At 43.4% G+C, this 23,381-nt stretch overlaps 1 protein-coding gene across 4 annotated transcripts in view; it reads right to left on the reverse strand.

Annotated features, from left to right (window-relative positions):
* Positions 1–14,562, reverse strand: part of ATP8A2 (ATPase phospholipid transporting 8A2) — a 563,643-nt gene extending 549,081 nt beyond the window's left edge. For all 4 annotated transcript variants that reach the window (XM_084878763.1, XM_084878761.1, XM_084878762.1 and 1 more), the window contains exon 1: positions 14,436–14,562. In XM_084878763.1, the coding sequence (XP_084734889.1) occupies positions 14,436–14,475 (40 nt within the window). In that variant the 5' untranslated portion in view covers positions 14,476–14,562. The remainder of the gene's footprint in view (positions 1–14,435) is intronic.
* Between the last annotated feature and the right edge of the window lie 8,819 nt (positions 14,563–23,381).

The following is a 23,381-nucleotide window of genomic DNA, read 5'->3' on the forward strand; positions in this document are numbered from 1 at the left end:
ACTCAAGGTGCATGAACACCTGGAAAAGGAGAAAGCAAATAGACCTCACACTCAAATAATAAAACAATCAGAAGAAGACTTTGAGATGTCTCCCCCAGGAAATGAGCTTTCAAAGCATGAAGCAATGCTAGGCTATGATTTAAAAAAAAAAAATAGAGATTTGGAAATAGAATATGTAATTGTTGAAATAAAAAGTCAATAAATATTAAAAACTAAGGAGAAAAGAAAAACAAAGCTGAAGAGTGAATTACTGAACTAGAAGACAACACTAAGCAATTCTCCCAAAATGGAGCATAAGGAGATGAAAAGTATAGAATTAAGGGACCTCAGAGCAGAGACTGAAGTGCCACAGCAGACTAATGGCATGTGTGGGCAGGAAGAAGAAGAACCCTGGGAGGCAATACTTGGCAAAGTAAGATAAGAGAGTTTCCCCCTAAAAATAAAGTTCTCATTGATGGGGCCTCTCTGCTGAGCATTTAACTAGTCAGGAAAAATACTTAGACCATCTAGTATTGAAATTTGAGAGCACCATTAAAAACTAATAAAAAAGAAAAATAGCTTAGCTGCAAAGGAACAAGAATCAGAGTGACAGTGATTCTTATCAGCAAATCTGGGTACAAGAAAATAATGAAGGAGAATCCTTAAAGTGCTGAAGGAGAGGAATTTTGAGTCTAGAACTCTGCATCAGCAAAACCATTGTTAATTGTGAGGATGACATAAACACACTTTCTGGGACACAAAGAATCCGTTTACTACTCACAGATGGTCACTTGAGGCCCTAGGGGATCTACTCCAACAAGAAATTAGTAAGTGCCTGCTAACTACTTTCTGAAACCAATCCAGGCAATTTCAAGGAAGAGAGGGAGGGAGGAAGTAAAACTGTGCCAAGGTTTTATATCTAAGGAAAAGGATATATACTGTTTAATTCTAGCCATTGTTAGGAAAATGTAAGTAATATATGTATTTATAGCCTATCTACAATAGAAGAATAAATTTGCATGTACAAATTTTAAAAAGCTAAGGTAAAATATTATCAAAGAAAATCTAAAACACCAACAGCATCATCCATGAAAGAAAATATTGATAATGTGGATTTTGTTAAAATTGAAAACTTGTGCTCTGTAAAAGACTCTTAGAGAATAAAAAGCCACTGACTGGGAGAAAACATTGGCAAAACAGATATCTGATAAACAACCTGTATCTAAAACATACAAGGAACTCCTAGAACTCAACAACAAAGAAACAAACAACTTGATTTACAAATGGAAAAAGGATCTACAGATGGCAAATACACATATGAAAAGATGCTCCACATCATATGTCATTAGGAAATTGAAAATTAAAATGAGATATCATTACCCACCTATCCTATATAATAAAAGTCTAATATGCTAAGTGTTTAATCATCTGGTCAGCCATTAAACCAAAGGATAATGTGCTAATGTAATATGCCGCTCAACCACTCACTATGACATGCACTGGCCACCAGGGGCAGACATTCTGACAGGTAGGTTAGTTTGCTGCTGAGGTCTGGCCAATGAGTACTGAGAGGGATGTGCCAGACATGCCCCGGTTGGTCAACCTCCCGCATACCTCCCCGGCCCTGATCATGCACCAGTAGGGTCCCTCGGCCTGGCCTGCACCCTCTCACAATCAGGACCCCCAGGGGATGTCAGAGAGCCAGTTTTGGCCCAATCCCATGGGCCAGGCCAACGGACCCCTGGTGCACAAATTTGTGCACCAGGCCTCTAGTTGAATGAATAAAATCCAAAACACTGGCAACACCAAATGCTGGTGAGAATGTGGAACAACAGGAACTCTCATTCACTGTTCATGGGAAATCAAATTTCCAAGCCACTTTGGAAGTTTGGCAGTTTCTTATGAAATTAAATATGCTCTTACCAAAGGATCCAGAAATAATATGTTTTGGTATTTACCCAAAGAAGTTGAAAACTAATGTCCATACAAAAGCCTACACGTGGATTTATATAGAAGTTTTATACATAATTGCCAAAACTTTAACTCAACCAAAATTTCCTTCAACAGGCTAATGAATAAATAAACTGTGGTACATCTAGACAATAGAACATTATTCAGAAATTTTTTTAATGAACTATCAATCCACAAAAAGACATGGAAGAACCTTATATGCATATCACTAAGCAAAAGAAGCCAACCTAAAAAGGCTGCATTCTGTATGATTCCAACCAAATGATATACTACAAAAAGAAAAACTATGCAGATAGTAAAAAGATCAAGGATTGGGGGGATAAGAGGTGATGGACAGACAGAGCACAAAGGATTTTTAGAGCAGAGAAAATGACACTGTAATGGTAGATATACGTCATTCTACATTTGTGACAGTGCGACCCTATAGTGCTGACCTTACAGTGTGACACCACAGCACTGAATTCAGAATTAACATAGACATCATCATATCTAAGACGTTGCCTCAGCATAATATTGCTGGCATTGCCCTGGTGCATCTTGTCAACATTTCATTACACCCATGTGAGACTTAGAATTACAAAATACCTTTCTCACCCTGGGCACTTTAGTCATAATCCACAGCATTGCTCATAAAGCAAAGACCTCCACCGAGATATATCACAGACTACAGACAACATAGCTCTGCATTATACAGACTCAGAGATAAAGTCAAATCATATCCCTAAGCACAGTAACCACACACCACTGATACAAGGTATCAGACCATTAATCATGACATAAGTATCACTAACTGCATTTATCACCACAGCTCATAATTTTACCAATGTAGTTTTTATTTTTAATATATTTTATTGATTTTTTTTACAGAGAGGAAGAGAGAGGGATAGAGAGTTAGAAACATCGATGAGAGAGAATCATCGATCAGCTGCCTCTTGCACATCCCCTACTGGGAATGTGCCCACAACCAAGGTACATGCCCTTGCTCAGAATCGAACCTGGGATCTTTCATTCCTCAGGCCGACGCTCTATCCACTGAGCCAAACCAGTTTCGGCTAATTTTACCAATGTAGTTTAAAAGAATTTCCTAAAAACTCAGAGTTGTAAACAATATAAAAAGTCTAGCTTCATCCACTGGTAATAAAATCTACTTTATCTTTTCAATAAGACTCAGTGGCAGTAGTTGGCTAATGGGGTTTAAACACTGCTTCCTTGAATTTTTTTTTTCTTTTGTATTTACTTCCTTTGTTTTTCTGGGATACATATTTTAAAAAGTAATACATTATGGAGAAAGTATATGCTAAGAGAGGAAATTTTTAAAATGTGTTTCTTTCAAAGAAAAACTAAACAATTAATAACCAGCCTCTGGGGAGAGAAAATGGATACTGAGATGCCCACTGGATGTAAAGAGGCTGTTCAATGGGCCAATAAGATTTGCCAGCTGTTCCCCCTGACTGTACAGCACTTGTTTAAAAGTTAATATAATCATGCACTGCAAGAGCATAATATTTGAAGATCCTCTCTGCAAACACTGACTGATAATATCTGAAAACAGTCAAAGACTCAGGCAAATAGATTTTATTATAATAGAGAGTTAGGTTCAAAGAAATATAAGTTCACAGTACCATGACACAGTTCATTTTCAAAATTCTCCCTAGGTTGTGCCCAAGGGAGATTTTCACTCAGTGGAAGAGGAAGACAAAATAACTCTGAGAGGAATACTGGAGGAGTCTAAAGACATGGCTCTCATCTCTGTCACTCTCCCTGCAACCCTGGGCAAGTCCTGGAGTTGGACTGTCCTAGCCTTGGTTTCCTCACCGAGAAATGAGGGTGCTAGGTTGCCAGATAATTTTTATTTCTAAAAGTCTGGAATTCCACGAACAGTCCAACAAAAAAAATGTTTGTATGAGATATATATAATGCAAGCCACTACACAGTTTTAACTTTTCTATTAGTTACACTTAAAAAAGTAAAAAGAAACATAAAATTATTTTAAAAGGTAGTTTATTTAACCTGACATAGCCAAAATATTATTTCAATATGTATTAAACATAAAACCGTAATGAGGTGTTTTACACTCCTTTTTTGTAATAAATCTTCAAACTCCCATGTGCATGTGACCCAGCACAGCTCAGTCCGTACACAACACACATACAGATGTTGGTCATCATATTGGACAGCATAGATTTAGAGAGTCACCTTCAATTTGGACAATGTCAGACTCTAGAAAGTATTGCCTACTCTGTACAAAGTGTCCTGGGCTCTCTGAAGGGCATATATCGGACAGGAGAGATGGAAATATCACTTTTCCACTTGCCGCTCACCAGGAAGAGCTGCTAGGTCAACCCCCAACCGCCCTGGTTTCCATGTCTACAGCTCCTTGATTCCAACTCATCCAGTCTCTCTGCCCTCATTATATACCTCAGCTGATATAGCCCCTAACTGTGCACTTCATTTACAATCTTCACTGGTCTTCACTGTTCACACCCAGCCCAATTTATTTTTACCTGCGGTGCCTTCTCAATCACTGGCCCACAGTGGAGTCTACCCTTCCAGAAAATTTGCCTGAACCCTAACATCAAGAAGTCAGATAGTGGGAAAGTTAGAGTTGAATAAAAGTATTTCCAAGAATCAAGGAGGGTCAACATGAATATGAACTTAGGGAGTACCCAGAAAGTCTGTTCTATTATTCTTACCAGCACAAATGAACAGCACTGGTAAAGTGGGGAAGGGTTGTGTAGGATGTGAGCAAGGAACACAACAGAGACAACAGTCACCTTATGGTCCTAGCAACCTGGCAGGCGGGACTCAACTGCTGAGTCCGGAGATTGCAGGGCACAGACAGGTCACTTAGTTTGTCTGCCACAGTAACTCTTTGGGAGTTCAAAAATAAAAAATTCTTGTAGTTTTAAAACCAAAGTTATGTTTCCTCAGTGCATTAGAAGACAGAAAAGGAAATAGAAATGCGTTTTAAATAGGGAAAATCGTTGTGTGGCTAAAAATAGTTGATAAGGCCGAAACCGGTTTGGCTCAGTGGATAGAGCATCAGCCTGTGGACTGAAAGGTCCCGGGTTCGATTCCGGTCAAGGGCATGTACCTTGGTTGCGGGCACATACCCAGTGGGGGGTGTGCAAGAGGCAGCTGATCAATGATTCTCTCTCATCGGTGTTTCTAACTCTCTCTCTCTCTCTCCTTTCTTCTCTGTAAAAAAATCAATAAAATATATTTTTTAAAAAATAAAATAAAATAAAAAAATAAAAATAGTTGATAAGAGGCCTGATCCTGTGGTGCACTAACCTGAATATATCATCAGCCAGCACACTGCTTCTCCCTTTGAACATGAGTGACCTTCTCCATGACATGAAGATATCTTTAAGGCCTGGGGGGTAGGAAGCAACCATCTTTGAACTCAGTGACTGGAGTGAGATTCCAAATGTCAGAATAGAGTACTTACTCCATGTAGGGCTTGCTTACCCTAGTTTCCGAGAGGGTCAGTGTCAGTAATGTGCTTAAAATATTTATGGTAATCCTGGGATCTCAGTGCTCTTGTGGCTAACATGGCATCTCCAGAGATAGAAAACACTTCACTGACATGTCTGAAATGTGACATTTGCTTATTATTTGGATAAGTTTACAAAAGAATGGAAAACACTTGCAGATGTAAAACCTCTAAGATTAAATCACGTTTTAGGATGAAATTTAAGGCTACATCAGATTCTGGAACTTTACAGAGAAGCAATGAGCAAGGTAAGATGTGAACTGTCAGAGCAAGAGAATTTCACAGATAAAAAAATATATGCACATGTACACACACACACACACACACACACACACACACACACACACACATTGGTAATATAATGTGTTGGCCCAGTGAGCCTTCCATGGTCGTTGCTGATGAATAAACAGTGTTTTATTCATGCATTCTTGTGAACATATCTGTGCAGGTAGACCCAGGTGGCCATGCAGATGTGACTGTGGCCTTTTGTGCCATCAAGGTATTTTGCATGTGCAACTGAATATACCATTTCAGCACTGCTCTGTCTAGGTAAGGGCCCTCTCCTAGTCCTGTTTCTGTGCCTGCCCTTGATGATGATGGGGAGAAACTCCCAGGCATAGAAATGAGATCACTTTTATTTTTAGCCTTCCTTAATGGTTGTTAACATTCGCTCTGAGCACTTTTACCGGCCTAAATGGATGTAAGTAACCTCTTGTATTCAGTGTGGTATTGACCAGAAGTTATATTTAGAACATGTAAAATTCCAAGGAGGAAAGGTAGACACCCATATTTAAAGAAGCTTATACACAGCCTTCCATAAATGTTTGAAAACCTCTTAGAGAATAATTTTAATTTATTCGTCTAACTGGCAACTCTATCAGATCAGGTTTTGAGATAAAACATCCACTGGAAAAGTAAAATCAATTATTAAACAATTGAAGCCATCAACTGAGGTGTTTATTGGCCACCTGTAGGGTAGAAAATGGCCTTGAAGGCAGGACTATTTTTTTTTAAGGCAGGACCACTTTTAATAGAAGGTGATAACCTTCAGAGACATGAGAGGATGAACTCTATAATCAGAGTGCTTGGTGGGCAATCATACACCTGGATAATGACACTAAAAGTACAAGTAAATTCTCCAATAATAATTCTCCATACGTAGTAGCCATGTCCTAGGTAGACTTTCATTGCTAGATTTAGAGGGTGAAAAGATGGCAACTGAAGTTTTTGCCAATTCTGCTGCTATGCACAATAAGTATCTAGGTGGAGGAGTTGGCCTTGGTTGATGACAGGGGTGGATAAATGGTGATGGACAGACTTGACTTGGAATGGTGGATGCACAGTACAGTGTACAGATAAACATGTTGTAAAATTATATACCTAAAACCTGTATAATTTTGTTAACCAGTGACACACCAATAAATGTAAAAAGGGAAAAAAAAACATGAGAAATATGTCATATTGCCAATATTGACTATATCATAAAGTTCTCTTGATGTATTAAATAATTAATTCCAGGCCTGCAAGGGAGGGCAATTGGGGGGGACCAGCCATACAGGGGAGGGCAGATAGATACCCATCTTTAAAGTTCTCTTATACACATTACTAGAAGCCCAGTGCATGAAATTCATGCACGGGGGTGGGGGTGGGGGGCAGGAATGTCCCTCAGCCCAGCCTGCACCATCGCAATCTGGGATCCCTCTTACAATCCAGGACTGCTGGCTCCCAACTGCTCACCTAAAGGACTGCCTGATTGCTCCTATTCGCTTCTGATCACCCACTAACCACTCCCCTGCCTGATTGATGTCTAACTGCTCCCCTGCCAGCCTGATTGCCCTTAACTGCCCTCCTCTGCCATCCTAATTTCCCTCCCCTGTCAGCCTAGTTGCCCCCAACTGCCCTCCCCTGCAGGGCTGGTCCCCCACAACTGCCCTCCTCTACAGACCTGGTCCCCCCAACTGCCCTCCCCTGCTGGCCTAATAGCCACAATTGCCCTCCCCTGCCAGCCATTGTATGGCAGCCATCTTGTATACACATGAGTTGGCCATCTTGTGTGTTAGAGTGATGGTCAATTTGCATATCACCTCTTTATTACATAGGATTACTCAGAAATCATAACAACCCCATGAGGTACAAAATTCACTTTCATCCTCATCTGTAACAGAAGTAAAGGAAGCTTTTAATGTCATAGGTAGCAAATGACAGTATCAAATTTTGAATCCAATTCTAACCCTAAAGCCTGTTGTTTCAACCCCTACACATACAACTACCTCAAATAAACTTCGAAACATAATCTAGACCATTAAACCAAGTTCCAAAATAATTCATGACAGAGTTAAGTCAAATCTTTATTTACTGAGTAGCACAGGATAAATAGTACAGAAAATGAAGGAAATTAGGCCAGTTCTTTATTTACTTCCATTTGAGGAACAGAAAACAATAAACAATGAATGAACTGTTCTTCTCAACTTAAGTATGAATACTGAATTAAGCAGGCTGGAGATAGTAGAAAGCACAGTGACCTTGGGAATTAGCTGGCCCTGAAGGAAATTAAACAGCATGAAAGGAACATTTCTGAATCATTTTTCTCACCTGTGAAATGAGGGGACTCAATCATCTCTGAGGTACCATCTAGCCCTTACATTCTAACATTACAGCTCTTCATACTTTCAGCTACCCCAATTCTCCTCCTTCTCCCTGTGACACATGGGACAGATTGTTATCGGAAAACTAAGTCCACATGGGAACCTTATGTAAACAAAACACAACACCTCTGATGAACATGAAAAGGCAGAAGAAATAGATGGATGAGTGTAGAATTGAAGAACTCTAGGGAGGTTTCTGGATTTGGTCTGTGCAGTTACTGCCTGCCTGTTCTTCACTGCTAATCTTTTATCATTTAGCCAAATCCATGAATTCAATAAGAGAGGTACTGGAAGCTTCCACCCTAGATACCACTGCTGACGTAGTCCATATAAAACAGCTCCTCCTCCCTTTCAGTACTCACTACCCTACCCATACACACACTCCTCCACTTCCCTTCCCTATTCTCCCTATTCATAAGCATCAGCACAGGGCGTGTGCTGGAACCAAGCACAGACCATAAGCTCTATGACAGCACACGTGCTCCGCTCTCTATCTCTAGCACCAGGAGCAGTGCCTGGCACACAGAGAGCACTCAATATTTATTTGTTAAAATCCACAACTCTTTTTCTACTCCATCTCCCGTACTACTGAAAGGCTCCGTCTTGATCAGACTAGACTCTCCATAAAGGCAGGAGGCACTCCCCACCACATTAGTGTAAGAACTCCATTCCCTGGGAAAATGTCTGAGGCACACTGGCACAGAATAGAACTTTGGGGAATGTTAAAACTGACAAAAGTAAAATTGAATATCCAGTTAAGTGATATATCTCATAGGCAAAAAATAATAATCCCAGAATTATGTTTACTAAATAGTATGCATTTCAGCATCTAATCGTGAAGCACACTGTGATCTTTGACCCTTCTATTACTAGTTTGTAAAAAATGAGAAGCAGAATGTTAAGGGAGTAAACTACTGTGTAGGTTCACCCTGCTCTCTAGACCCTACAGGCCATATCAAGCAGGAGGTAACATGCCAAGCACTAAACTTCTTAAATAAAGAGGCTCTACTGTGTTATAGAAATAGGCAGTGTACACTGAAACTATAATAATATAACTCAAATGTATATTATATAATTATTTTCTTTTGATGAAAAGGTAAACTATTTTTAGATTATTTTCGATTCATAGGAGTTACTATATATATATATCCTTTCCCCAGTTTCCCTCAGTGGTAACATTTTGCAAAAATGAAATTGGATAAATCAAGATATAAAACATTTCCATCACCACAAGGATCCCTTTTATCAGGTTGCTCTTTTATCCCTCTCACCTCCACACCTGCCTTCATTTTTGGCAACCACTAATCCATTATCCATTTTTATAATTTTGTCATTTCATGAATGACATAAAAATGAGATCAGACATCCTTTAACTTTTTGGGACTGGGATTTTTTCACTGGGTGCAATTCCCTGAAAATCCATCCAAGGTGTTGTTTATACCAGTAGCTGGTTCCTTTCTCTTGCTGAATAGTATTCCACAGTGTGGATGCACCACATTTTGTTTAGTCATCAAGCCAATGAAGAACATTTAATTTTTGGCTATTACAATTACAGTTGCCATGAATATTGATGTACAGTTTTTGTATAAATATTATTCTATTTCTCAGGAATAAATGCCAAGAGGACAATTGCTCTGGCAAATGGTTGTTGCATGTTTAGCTTTATAAGAAATGACCAAACATTTTTCCTGAGTTGCTGTACCATTTTACATACCCAGCAACAATCTATAAGTGATCCAGTTTCTCTTCATACTTGCCACCATTTTTTATTATAGCCATCCTGATAGGTACACCATGATTCACTTTTTTTTTTTTTTAGGTTTTCTACTTTCTTTTTTTCAATTTTTTTCCTTGATTAAGGTATTACATATGTGTCCATATCCTCCCATTGTACCATGATTCACTTTTAATGAACACAAAGACCCAGAGACAAAAGGGAGAGAGCCCACAACCATCTGGGAATCTTAAAGTATTTTCCTAGTCCCTTGTGATTATCTCAAGGTACACAGAAAATGAGCCTCTGCCCTTAATGATGTACTGGGTGGGAATAGAAGAGAACTTTGTTACTTAATACAGATCAGCTACCAAACTCAATAGTAAATATCAGAATCCCCATGAAATTCTGGAAGCATTACCTCCGCTTCTAAGAGCAAAACACTTCTGGTCAAACTTTTATCAACAGTAGTGTCAGCAAACTTAAGAAAATAAGAAAAAAATAAGAGATATAACAGTGATAAAGGAAGAAACAAACTTATTATTTACTGATAATGAGATTATTTGCTACACACACAAAATTAAGGGAATCTATAAACTACCAAAATTTATAAGGCAGTTCACCAGGTTATTGGATATACAATCATTAAAAAACCCAGTAACTTTCCTAGATATCATCAACAACCAATTAAAAATGTAAATTTGAATAATCTCATTCCTTATGGAAACATAATAACCTTGAAATCAATCTTTTAAAATCATAGAAATCTCACAGGAAAGAAATTGACACTTTAACAAAAGACATTAAATGATGAGAAATACCACACTTGTAGTTAAGAAGACACATATAAAACCTGTCTATTGTCCCCAAATTAATGTATAAATTAAAAGAAAATGTAACCAAAATCCTGATGTTTTTGTTTCTGTTTGTTTGTTTGTTTGTTTTAGAAAAGGCTCTTTAAAAATACATGTGAACCCTAGCCAGTTTGGCTCAGTGACTAGAGCATCAGCCTGCAGACTGAAGGGTCCCGGGTTTTATTCCATCCAGTCAAGGGCACATGCCCAGGTTGCAGGCTTGATCTCCAGAAGGGGGCATGCAGGAAGCAGCTGATCAATGATTCTCTCTCATCATTGCTATTTCTATCTCTCTCCCTCTCCCTTCCTCTCTGAAATCAATATTTTAAAAATACACATGTGGAAAGCAACTCATCCAAGATGGCTATAGGGTCATATGCATCCCTATCCATGGCCCCAGGACGAATGACGAGCCCTGCCTTCTCCATAGTCACATTCATCAAAAAATCCTATTTCCTGTAAGAAAAACAAACAAACACAAAAGCCTATGTACAAATATATAGATGGAAGGAAGGAGGGAAGGAAGGAAGAAAGGAAGGAAGGAAGGAAGGAAGGAAGGAAGGAAGGAAGGAAGGAAGGAAGGAAGGAAGGAAGAAAGGAAAGAAAGAAAGAAAGAAAGAAAGGAAGGGAGGGAGGGAGGGAGGGAGGGAGGGAGGGAGGGAGAGAGAGAGAGAGAGAGAGAGAGAAAGAAAGAAAGAAAGAAAGAAAGAAAGAAAGAAAGAAAGAAAGAAAGAAAGAAAGAAAGAAAGAAAAGGGACCAAAAAGAGCCAAGACATTTTTGCATCTTGGGCAAAGAAGCTGCCCAAAGCTTGGAGTGCTAGTTCTGCAGAAGGCAAGGCTCTACTTCGAGCTCCACACCTCTGTCAACTGAAAAGAAGCGATTCCAGAGTTCAGGATTCTTCTGGGCCAGCGCCCATATCCAGCCAACCTCTCCTCGCGACATTTACAGCCTCACTGCCTCTATCCTCAAAAGCACCTTGTGAGGCCTATGCCTAAGTTCACTGAGTCATCTCAGGGAGCCCACACCATCCAGGTCCTCCCTCTTCCTCGTAAAGTATATAAATATTCTTGACAGACCCCATCTTTTAAACCCATCCTCTCTGTCTTCTGGAATTTGCAGCCTATCAGCAAAATCCTCCACCTCGGGACTTCTGTCCTTCATTGCTCTGCTCTGATAACCCTGCTTCTCAGAGATCTCAGATCACTGTCTCCCCCCCCTCCCTAAAAACCCCTTACTTTGACATTCATGCCATCGACTATATGAATGCAGTATTAGCCTTAGAACAAAACAACCTCTCTGGAACTCACGTCCTCCTCCAGCTACCACTCAATTTACTCTTCCCCCTTTTCTACAGAATATACTCAAAAGAGTTTTCTGGACATGCTGTTCCCATTAGCTGTCCTCTTTGTCTGTCTGGAAACTGTTTTATAGATTCATCCCGATAATGATACAAAAACTTCTCTTTTCAAGGTCACCAGTGACCTCCACATTGCAATGTCGAACAATCGGTTCTCAGGCCTCACCTTTCTGGAGCTCTCAGCAGCACTGGGCACAATCGAACAGTCCTTATTTCTGCACATGTGCCCACCCCAAGGTGCTGAGCACCCTCTCAGGGTCTCCACTGACCTCACTGGCCATTCTCTAGCCCCTTTACTACTTCTCTAATCTGCCTGACCATGAAATGTTGGCATGCCCAGGACCCTGCCCAAGGAACCTTCTCTTTCTGGGCACATCTGTTACATAATTTGCAGAACCCAGTGAAAAATGAAAATGCAGCCCAGCCAGGAGGGCTCAGTAGTTAAATGTTGACCTATGAATCAGAAGGTCATGGTTCAATTCCTGGTCAGGGCACATGCCCCGGGTGTGGGCTCAATCCTCAGTATGGGGTGTGTAGGAGGCAGCTAATCTATGATTCCCTCTTGTCATTGATGTTTCTATTTCTCTACCTCTCTGAAATCAATAAAAATATATATTAAGAAAAAAAGAAAATGCAGGCCCCTTGTCCAAAATTTATTAAGACTTCCAAGATAGCAACAGCTGATCATTAAAGCAAATGTAAGCCTCTTCCATGAGGAGGGCCCTGTGCATGTGGAGTCACACACCCATGGAGCCGTCTGCTGAGGACTCTTTTTTTTAATATATATTTTTATTGATTTCAGAGAGGAAGGGAGAGAGAGCGAGAGAAACATCAGTGATGAGAGGGAATCATTGATCAGCTGCCTCCTACATACCTCCATACTGGGGATCAAGCTTGCAACCTGGCATGTACCCTTGACTGGAATCAAACCCGGGACCCTTCAGTCCACAGGCTGAGGCTCTATCCACTGAGCCAAACCAGCTAGGGGCGCTGAGGACTCTTGAATTTTTTTCTCTGGTCTAGAATAACACACCCCTGAACTCTAGGCTCAGACATCCGCTTCCCTACTAAGCATCTCCACTCGGCTCTCTAGTATGCACTTCACCTGTTCAAAACCAAAAACCTGACCACCTCCCACTTTCCTTCACAAAAGAGAGCCCTGTTCTTTCTGCAGTCTTCCCCATCCCAGGACATTCCTCCCGTTTCACAGACCAAAAACCTCCCAGCCAGCTTAGATTCTCCTTTCTACTTAAGCCTCATCCAAGTCACGAGCAAATGCTGTTGGCTCCACCTTCCAACATATGGAGGATGTATCCACTCCCCCTCCTTCCACCTCAGCACTGCCACGGGGACCATCTGGCACCTGGATTACTGCTGTCCCTCCCACTGGGCTCAGCCCTGGTTCTCCACAGTCCAGTCTCAACCCATATGGCATATGCCCTGTGGTAATTTCACGGTGGAAGTGCCCTCAAAATGAATTTGAAGGTGCCCTTACATTACTCAAATTTAAGAAAAACTGCTCTAAATTATCTGATAAGCTGTTTGCCTTTCACGTTACCCAACTACAGAAATAGTAAAATCACTGGTTCTTACATGCCCGTTTTCTCAAAACAAGAAACAAAAAGATGACGGGTAACCCCAGCTCCAAACTGCAAACACTGGACCTTCCTCGTATCAAACATCTACCTACAAACCTTCCTGAAATGGAAAGAATCTAAATTATTTTTTAAACTCCCTTTCTACTTTTCATTGCCTCAGGGTCTGAGGAACCTGTCCTGTATCATAATTACATAGCATACAACTCAACAAGAATTTTGGTTCTAAATGTTTTGTGTGTTTTTTTAGGCGGGGAAAGAAGCCAGACGTGAGTGGTAGGGCGCTGTCTGAAGCAGGTGCACAGGCGGCCCCACGCCCCGGCGATGCCGCCTGCAGCCCCGGTGCCCGCGGGGGGTGCGGCTGCTACGCGGAGGCTCAGGGCCCGGGAGCCACACACACTCCAGTGACTGACCCTCCCGGCTCCCTCTGAGCCTGGAGGCAAACTCCTGCACCAACAGGCCGGCCGCCGGGAGAGAGGTACGGTCTCCGTCCTCCCACCGCGCCCACCACCCGGGACAGCGGGCGCTGCGGTGCCGCCTCCCGGGCCCGGCCGCCGCCGCGGAGCAGAGCGGACGGGCGCGCGCCGCGCTCCCCGCGCACTCGGCAGGGCCCGGTCCCTGCCCCCCGCCCCCCGCCCCGGAGGGCTTCTCAGGCCTCTGGGTACCGCGGCGCCGGCCCCGGCCCGTGAGGGCGGAGCGGAGCTCGGAGGAGGCTGCAGAGGCTGCGGGCCCCAGGGAGGGAGGGGGCCGGCGGAGGGCGGGGCGGCGTCCCCCAAAGGAGCGGGCCCGCCCCGCGACCCTCCCACCCGTCCCTCCGGCTCACCCACGGACGCGCGGATCCTGGCCCTGCCCGGCGGGGACATCTTAGGGCCGTGTCCTGGCGAGGTCGCTGGGCTTCTCTCCCCACTCGGGGGCGTCGCAGCCCCGGCCGGGGGTCGGAGGCCGCGCGGGCGGGGGCGCAGGGCTGGCGGCCGGAGGGTGCGGGGAGCGCGCGGGCTGCGGGGCGGCTGCGCGGCGGTGCGGCAGCGGCGGGCCAATGCGGCGCCCCAGCCCCGCAGCCGCCCTGCGGGCCGGGAGCGGCGGGGGCGGGTCCGGCGCCGGCGGCGGCGGGAGAAGGCGCGGGGCCGGGATCACTGGGGATGGCTGAGGAGGAACCCGGACCGGTGCGCGGGGCTGCGGTCTTGGTGGTGGGGAGGCGATGGGGTGGGTTGTGGGGTGTGATTGGCGGTTTCGGGGGCGCCTTTCTCTCGGTGCCTGTCTGGTGTTTGCCTGTCACTTCTCACAGGGCGCCTGGGTCTCCTGTGAGTAACAGTTCAGAACCCATAATTTCGCTTCTTTTCGCCGTTTCTGTTCTTCCGTGTGCAGGTTGGTGCGGTCTGAGTAGGTTCTCCGCAGGGATATTGTTTCTCCGGTGTCTGGGTCTGCGGACTCCTCACCCGCGGCCCCCACAGCCTGTCAAAATTAAAGCGGTAAAAGCCCTTGGAAGCACTTACCACACACACACACACACACACACACACCGACACACACTCACACCTTCTGGCAAAGAAACAAAATCATTGAAAGGTGAAGTGACTTGTCCAAGGTCACTTGATCTATTTTTGTTTTTACCTGTCAATTAATGTTCAAACTGTGCTTCCTCCTCCTGAGCACAGTTCCATAAGGGGTACGAGGGGATAACACACCTGAATCCTTTTAATTTCTGAAGAAAATTCTGACCCCAGAGTGAAAAAGATTTGTGTAAGAGTCTGACCCTGCATTTACTGCTGTGATCATTATGTTTCAGGTAACATAAACTTCACAGACTGACAAGGAAAAGAACAGAGTTGAGCACAAAGATCAGTGCTGAGAAGACAAGGCCCTATGTTCCCCAACTCCTCCCTGCCAGCCTTCTCTCCCCGGGAGTTTCTTGGGGGAAATGCAGTAAGGAGGGGCAACTTGCTTTGTCAACTGTAGGCTGGCGATTGTAGCTTCATGTAGGATTCCTTGCCTGTCTATTCTGGGCCCTCAAAAAAATTTTTTTTTCTGATAAGTCTTTAGCAGGGAGCTGAGGAAGAAGAAATCTTTCTAAATTGTTGAGCTGAGCTTCAGAGTGGGAGACGTTTTCTCAGTGGGTCTTCATAGGTGCTGAGGATGACCTTACAGCTAGTTACTCCTGGCAAGGAGTTTGTCAAAAACGTGGTCACTAAGGAGTAAGTAAAATTTCTTATCAATAATAACTCTTTCAGGACCTAAGCAGAACTGAAAGGGACTTGAGCAAAACCCCAACTTTAACTTAAATTGGAAAAAAAAAAAAAAAAAAAAAAAACAACATATATTTCTACAACTAGATTGGAACAGAAAAAATACATGGAGGTTTTTTTAATGTTTAAGAAAAAACTAAATATGTTAAAGGTAGTATGTTTGCCTTCCACCACAGACTGATGCAGTGTCCTACCCTGATTTATTGCAACCCCATCATGAAATGGGTTGTTGCTTCTGTTTTAATGTTTATCTTCTAATAACCAAAACTGTCCTGACAACTTCATAGTAGGTTAAGATGGGTTCATTTGCACACCTTGAAGAGCACAGCATAGATGTGTGGATGTCACACTTGCACTTGTGGTATCTCGTTGATTGCCATGGTTAATTCCCCTGACCTTGGGAAGTTAGAAAGATTCGCATGGCATTTGACCTAAATCCTAACTCTTTTTAAAATATATATTGATATATATATATATATATATATATATATATATATATATATATATAATTTCAGAGAGGAAGGGAGAGAGAGAGATAGATTCATCAATGATAAGAGAGAATCATTGATCGGATGCCTTAAGCCCTCAACCCAAGCATGTGCCCTTGACTGGAATCAAACCTGTGACCCTTCAGTCCACAGGCTGCCACTCTATCCACTGAGCCAAACCAGCCAGGGCTAACTCCTATCTTTGATGTCTTTTAGAGATATATATTCCCAAAGGACAAAAGTGGCAAATGATCAGTATTTATTAATAAATAGCCTTAGAATCCAAATGACAACGGGTCACTCAGTAAATCCTTTCCCCCCTTTCCAGAGACCTCCTAGGAGGAAGACAAAAAGAGCAAATGCAAAATGCAGAGCAGCAGGGATATCAAAAAAATGTATTTTGTCGCTACACTCATGGAAGCAAGAACTTCTCAAGAAAAAGAATCTGCTTCTGTTTCCTAGACTTGTGGGCCTTCACAAGTCTAAACAGAAGCAGCCTGAAGAAGAAAGAGAGAATTCTCGAAGAGACAGTCCAGGAAGGATCCACACACCATGCCCTGCCACTGTGTGTTGCTATGTATTGTCAGAGCAGCTCTTTTCTTCCTTGTGGATGAAGTCGAAAAGAGGAATTAGAGTTTTCTTTCCCTGAAAGCCAAATGTCTCCCTCCTCTCTCACTATACTGTGTGCCCTCTCCCTAGGCAATGAGACCAGCCAGGACACATCCAGTTCCCCCAGAGAGAGGACGCCCTCTGATGCCTTGACCACACCAAGGAAGGAAATATGCACACCTTCTATTGACGGCACACTCCAGTGTTCAAGAAGTAGGGTTTCCGAGAATTCTTCCTATTACCATTTTAAATTTCTTCTATTTTAATTAAAACCCATTCTTCCTACTTAACCACCATGGTTCTAGAGAACAACCAGCTAGCCCCTTCTCAAGAAGTTCCTTCATACAAATGAAGACTTTTAAGTCAGTTCTTAAGCTCTTCTATTTCTCAGACTAAAAACTCCATTTTCTTTTTTAAATGTTTATACATGTATACATTTTCTATATGGATACATATGTTTATCCGAATATATAAAAACCCTGGGTCCGTCACATCCACAACAACCGGAAGGCTCAACTGTTCATCAGGCTGCATGCAGAGCAGGCAAGTGGACTGAACTACTGATCTCTCGGAGAGAGAGGCAGGGCTGATCGGCAGTGGCTGCTGGCAAGGCCTGGACAGAGAAGCAGAGTGACCAGACCCTGCTTCTCTCTCCCTTGCTAGCAGCCAAGCCTCTCTCTCTCCCAGAGGTCAGCAAGCAGTTCAGCCACTCACCAGCAGCTAGGGGCGGCTGCTCAGTAGCTCCACCTCTATGATCAGGCCCGGAGATAGGCCCAGAGATGCTGACTGGCATAGAAACCAACCAATCAGAACCAAATTGGCTGGCAGAGGAGGGCGGTTGGGGGCGAGATCAGACCTTCAGGAAGGGCAGTTGGGAGCTACTGGGCCAGCAGGGGAGGGCAGTTGGGGGTGATCAGGCCAGCAGGGGAGCAGTTAGGGGTTAATCAGGCCAGCAGAGGAGTGATTAGGGGTTATCAGGCTGGCAGGCAGAAGTGGTTAGGGGTAAACAGGCAGGCGAACAGGCAGGTGAGCGGTTAGGAGCTAGCAGTCCTGGATTGTGAGAGGGATGTCCAACTGCCAGTTTAGGCATATAGAAGCCTAAGTGACCATCCGACCTTTTGACCGGTAGCTATGATGCACACTGACCACAAGTGGGCAGATGCTCATTGCACAGGCATGGAAACATGAAACAGACTGATGAATCTCAGAGGGAATCGGGGAGGAGGAAAGGCGGGAAGAGATTAACCAATGATCTTATATGCATACTAGAGGCTTGGTGCTCGGATCTGTGCACCAGTGGAGTCCCTCAGCCTTGCCTGAGGGATCAGGCTGAAACTGGGAGTCTGACATCCCTCGAGGGGTCCTGGATTTCCAGAGGGTAAAGGGACCCCACCAGTGCACCAATCCATAAATTCATAATTCTTTACCCCTTTTGCCCTCACACATTCCTCCTTTGGTGACCCTAACATTTGGTGCTGAAAGCCAGGAGGGTTCCACGGGGATGGAGAGACATCACCCCGGCTTTGGTCACCCCAAGTTTGCTACTCAGAGAGCAGATGGCAGTGGCAGCTTGACCTGGGCTTACCTCCAGATCCTACTTGGGTGACATGATTGCCATCTTCGATTAGGCCTCCTACCCTTATGGGCCCTCCCAAACCAGCCAAGGAGGACACCAGATCGGGACCCTCTTCTTCCCATTGCTGACCCCACACTTCAACACCCAACACCTGCTCATTTCATCTCCAGTAAGTGACAATTGGATCACCCTTACAGATATCTGATTTGCACTTCTTAGACCAAAGACAGAGCACTAGGCCAGAAATCCTATCTGGTCTAGCTCTGGCCCCAGGACCAGGTCTCATAGTCTTCCAAGTTGCAGGGGACACCCACCACATGGATTAGACTGTCATTCTCTCTCCAAAGCCTGACTAGTTGGTGGGAATGCACTCCCTCTAGTCTTGCTCCCTGCATCTCCCTTCACTGTTTACCTCCTTTTGCTAATTTACACCACGGGGAATTTTTTTCCATCTCCCCCAAAAAACACTACTCTGGGATGTCTCAACCATAATCTAAACACACTCAGCTTTTCCACGGAGGTCCGGCCAAAGTGCCCTATCCACAATCTAAATTATTCACATTGCCCTGAGATCTTAACATTTTTCAGGACTTAGACAATTTCTTAGACTACAATGGTTAAGTAGTCAGAGATTCCGGCCTTCTTTATACTCCTCAAATATACTTCTCTCTGTCAAACTTGCTCTACTCATCAAAACCTACTACTATACTCAAAACCCCTTTTGCTGACCCCAGACCTTTCTACCCTGAGGCCTCTGGTCATCCTTCCCTAACCCATTAAGTCCCTCAGAGTCTCCCTTTTACCCTTCCAGTCACTCCATTCTCCATTCCCCTCCAGGTTCTTGGAACCCACTTCTTTATGTCCCTCCTCCTACTTCCCCACTGTCCTCAGACTCCACGTCTTCCACCCCCTTGACCTTTTTACCAAGCCCCCTCTTACTCATTCCCAGACAGCCCAGTCTCCAATCCCTGTCCTTCCCCTCTGAGAGGTGGCCAGGACCAAGGGTACTGTCCTGGTACAAATCCCATTTTCCATGTCCAACCTCACACAGATTGAGGGTCATCTTGGGTCTCTTTCCATCAACTGTCCTCTTTTACTAAGGAATCTGAGTACCTGACCCAGTCCTATGACCTTACCTGGCACGACATCTATGTCATTCCTGTTCTCCTCTCTAACCCCAGAGGAGAAGGAGTTGGGCTAGCAACTCAGGACCATGCTGATGCCCTCCATAGACATGACCTGGGTGGCTTTGACACAGTCCCCTGAACTGACCCAAGATGGGACTATCAGGGCAATTCTTCAGGATGCCAGCTCCGTAGCCATATGATTATCTGCCTTATTGCTGGACACAAAAAGGCTGCCCATAAGGCAGTCAACTATGACAAACTTAATAAAGTCACTCAGGGCCCTGATGAAAACCCAGTTCTCTTCCTCTCCCACCTTATGGAGGCCTTACAGAAATTTACCTCCTTGACCCCTCCTCCCTAGAGGGAACCCTTCTTCTGAACACCCATTTTATATCCTAGTTTGTCCCTGACATACACCACCAACTTCAAAAAAATACACACAGGTCCATAAACCCCTCAAAAAAACCCTTCTTAACCTGGTCATTAAGGTCTTTAATAAAGAGATGAGGAGATGCAGATCCAAAACAAAGGTGAGATCAGGCCAAGGCTGAGGCCCAGAGGAGGCCTTCCAGCACCAAGACACCACATAAACCTCAAATGAGGTGCCAATCCTCCAAACACAGGTAAGTCAGGGGCTAAGCCTCCTCCAGGCCCATGCTTCAAATACAAAGTCATGCAAAGGTAGGGTCTGAATCCAAGAATACTGTACCCAGCAAGGCTATCAATCAAAATTGAAGGTGAAATCAGGAGCTTCACAGACAAAAAAAAAAAAAAAAAAAAAGTACTAAGGGAGTTTATTATTACCACCAAACCAGCAATGCAAGAAATGATTAAATAAATAAATAAATAAATAAATAATAGGAAGCGAAGAAGGAACACAGGGGTCAAGAATAAAAAAGGTGACAAGTACCTATCAATAATAACTTTAAATGTAAATGGATTAAATGCCCCAATCAAAAGACATAGGGTAGCCAAAACCGATTTGGCTCAATAGATAGAGCGTCAGCTTGGGGACTGAAGGGTCCCGGGTTCGATTCCGGTCAAGGACATGTACCTTGATTGTGGGCATATCCCCATTAGGGGGTGTGCAAGAGGCAGCTGATCAATGACTCTCTCTCATTGATGTTTCTAACTCTCTATCTCTCTCCCTTCCTCTCTGTAAAAAATCAATAAAATATATTAAAAAAAAAAAAAAAGACATAGGGTAACGTATTGGATAAGAAAACACGAACCATATATCTGCTATCTACAAGAAAGTCACCTCAGAAAAAAAGACGCACACAGACTGAGGGTGAAGGGATGGGAAAAAAAAGGTTTTCCAGGTGGATGGAAATGGAAAAAAAGCTGGGGTAGCAATACTTATATCTGACAAATTAGATCTCAAAGTAAAGGACATAACAAGAGATAAGGAAGGCCACTTCATAATACTAAAGGGAGCAATCCAACAAGAAGAAATAACTCCGCTAAACATATATGCACCCAATACAGGAGCACCCAAATACAAAAAAAAAAAAAAAAAAAAAAAAAAAAAAAAAACAACAAAAGAAAAACTCCTGGAAAATATCAAGGGAGAGATTGACAGCAATACAACAATATTAGGAAAAAAGAACAAAGATGGCGGTGTAGGTAAACACTCCTAACCTGCTGCCATGCACAACGATTTCAAAAATACAACTAAAAAACAAACATCTATCACCCAAAACCCAAGGGAAAACTGGCTGAAAGGAAGCCCTACAACTAGACTGAAAGAGAAAGAGGAGAATTCAGGGCACAAGTGCTGAAAATCTGAGGTAGGGGGGCATGGATGCGATACGGGCTGGCGGTGGATCCCGGCTGGCAGTGGGTGTTGCTTTCTTTAACCTGAAGAGAGACAAGCTCCTAATCTCTCTGAAATCCAGTTCCTGGGGAGAAGCTAGACTGTCTGCCATCAGGTTGGAAAGTAAGGGTGGCTTGCTTGCAAATCTATGCGCAAGAATATTTGTTTGCTGTACAGGGGGCTCGAGACCCAGGAAGACACAGGAATGCGCTTGGAGAGGCAGTGGACGGGCAGCCATCGCTCTTGGCTATGCCCCAGCCTAGTGATGCCCTGAGAATCTGTCCTGAGAATGCGCCCCACATAACCTAAAACATAAACAAGCTCCAAGCAGTGGCTTTTGCATATGAATGGCCCTCTCTGTTGCAGTTTAACCTACAGCTCCAAGAAGGAGAGGACTGTGGTTCTCACAATAGCCCCTGCTGGGTAGCCTCAGACAGTAGCTGAATTGCTCCCCATTGAGATCCAGAAGTTAGTGTTTTAGTGCTCAGTTTCAATCCCTCACACCCATAAGTGACACATTCGGGAGACAGACTCAGTGAGCACCAAAGCCCCACTGAAACAAGGTGTGTCTCCAGCACAGCAGTTCTTCCTTTATAGACACAGTAGGTCCTCACAGACAATTGGCTTGGAGGTCAATTCCTCCCAGTGTACCAACAGCAATCAAGGCTTAATTACACCAAGACTTTTCACTCAGCCCACAAAGGGATATACCAAAAGCGACCACCTCAGGTGATTGGGGAAGCTGAGCTACTGGCCCCTATAGGTCACCGACCACACAAAGCCACTCCATCAACACAAGGCAGCAGCCAAAATGAGGAGTCACAGAAACATGTCACGAATGAGAGAGATGGAGGAAAGCAAACTACTGAACGACACAGAGTTCAGAATCACATTTATAAGGTTACTCAAGAATCTTCTAAAAACCTTTGAGAAATTTGATGAGACCTCCAAGAAGCTTGGTGAGACCTTCAAGGACCTTAATGAGAATACCAAAAAAATGGAAAAGGACCAGCCAGAAATTAAGCATACAATGTCTGAAATAAAGAATATACAGCGACTCAACTATAGATCAATGTGCCCCAAGAATCAAACCAAAAATCTGGAATATAAGGAAGCAAAATCACCCAACCAGAGAGGCAAAAAGAAAGAAGAATCCAAAAGTGTGAGGATAGTGTAAGGAGCCTTCAGAACGGCTTAAAGCATACCAACATCCGGATGTTTAGGGTGCCAGAAGAAAAGAGTGAGCAGGATATTGAAGGCCTATTGGAAGAAATAATGACAGAAAACTTTCCCTACCTGGTGAAAGAAATAGACCTACAAGTTCAGGAAGCACACGGAACCCCAAATAAGAGGAATCTAAAGAGGACCACACCAAGACACATCATAATTAAAATGCCAAGGGCAAAAGACAAAGAGAAATCTTACAAGCAGCAAGAGAAAAACAGCTTGTTACCTACAAGGGAGTACCCATACGACTGTCAGCTGATTTCTCAACAGAAATTATGCAGGCCAGAAGGCAGTGGCAAGAAATATCCAAAGTGATGAATAGCAAGAACCTACAACCAAGATTATTCTACCCAGCAAAGCTATCATTCAGAATTGAAGGTGAGATAAAGAGCTTCACAGACAATAAAAAGTTAAAGGAGTTCATCAACATCAAACCAGGATAACATGAAATGCTGAAGGATATTCTTTAAGAAGAGGAAGAAGAAAAAGGTAAAGGTAAAAACTTTGAACAACAAAAGGACATCAAATACATACCTACCAACAAGTGAATCTAAAAATCAAGTGAATAAAAAATCAGAAAAACAAAATGGACTGGTGAATATAATAGAATCAGGGACATAGAAAGAAGGGATTAGACTAACAATTCTCAGGGGGAAGAGGGTCTGATGGGTGTGAGAAGAGAT

Source organism: Pipistrellus hanaki (genome assembly GCF_964339955.1).
Source record: "Pipistrellus hanaki genome assembly, chromosome: 3".
NCBI lineage: Eukaryota > Metazoa > Chordata > Mammalia > Chiroptera > Vespertilionidae > Pipistrellus > Pipistrellus hanaki.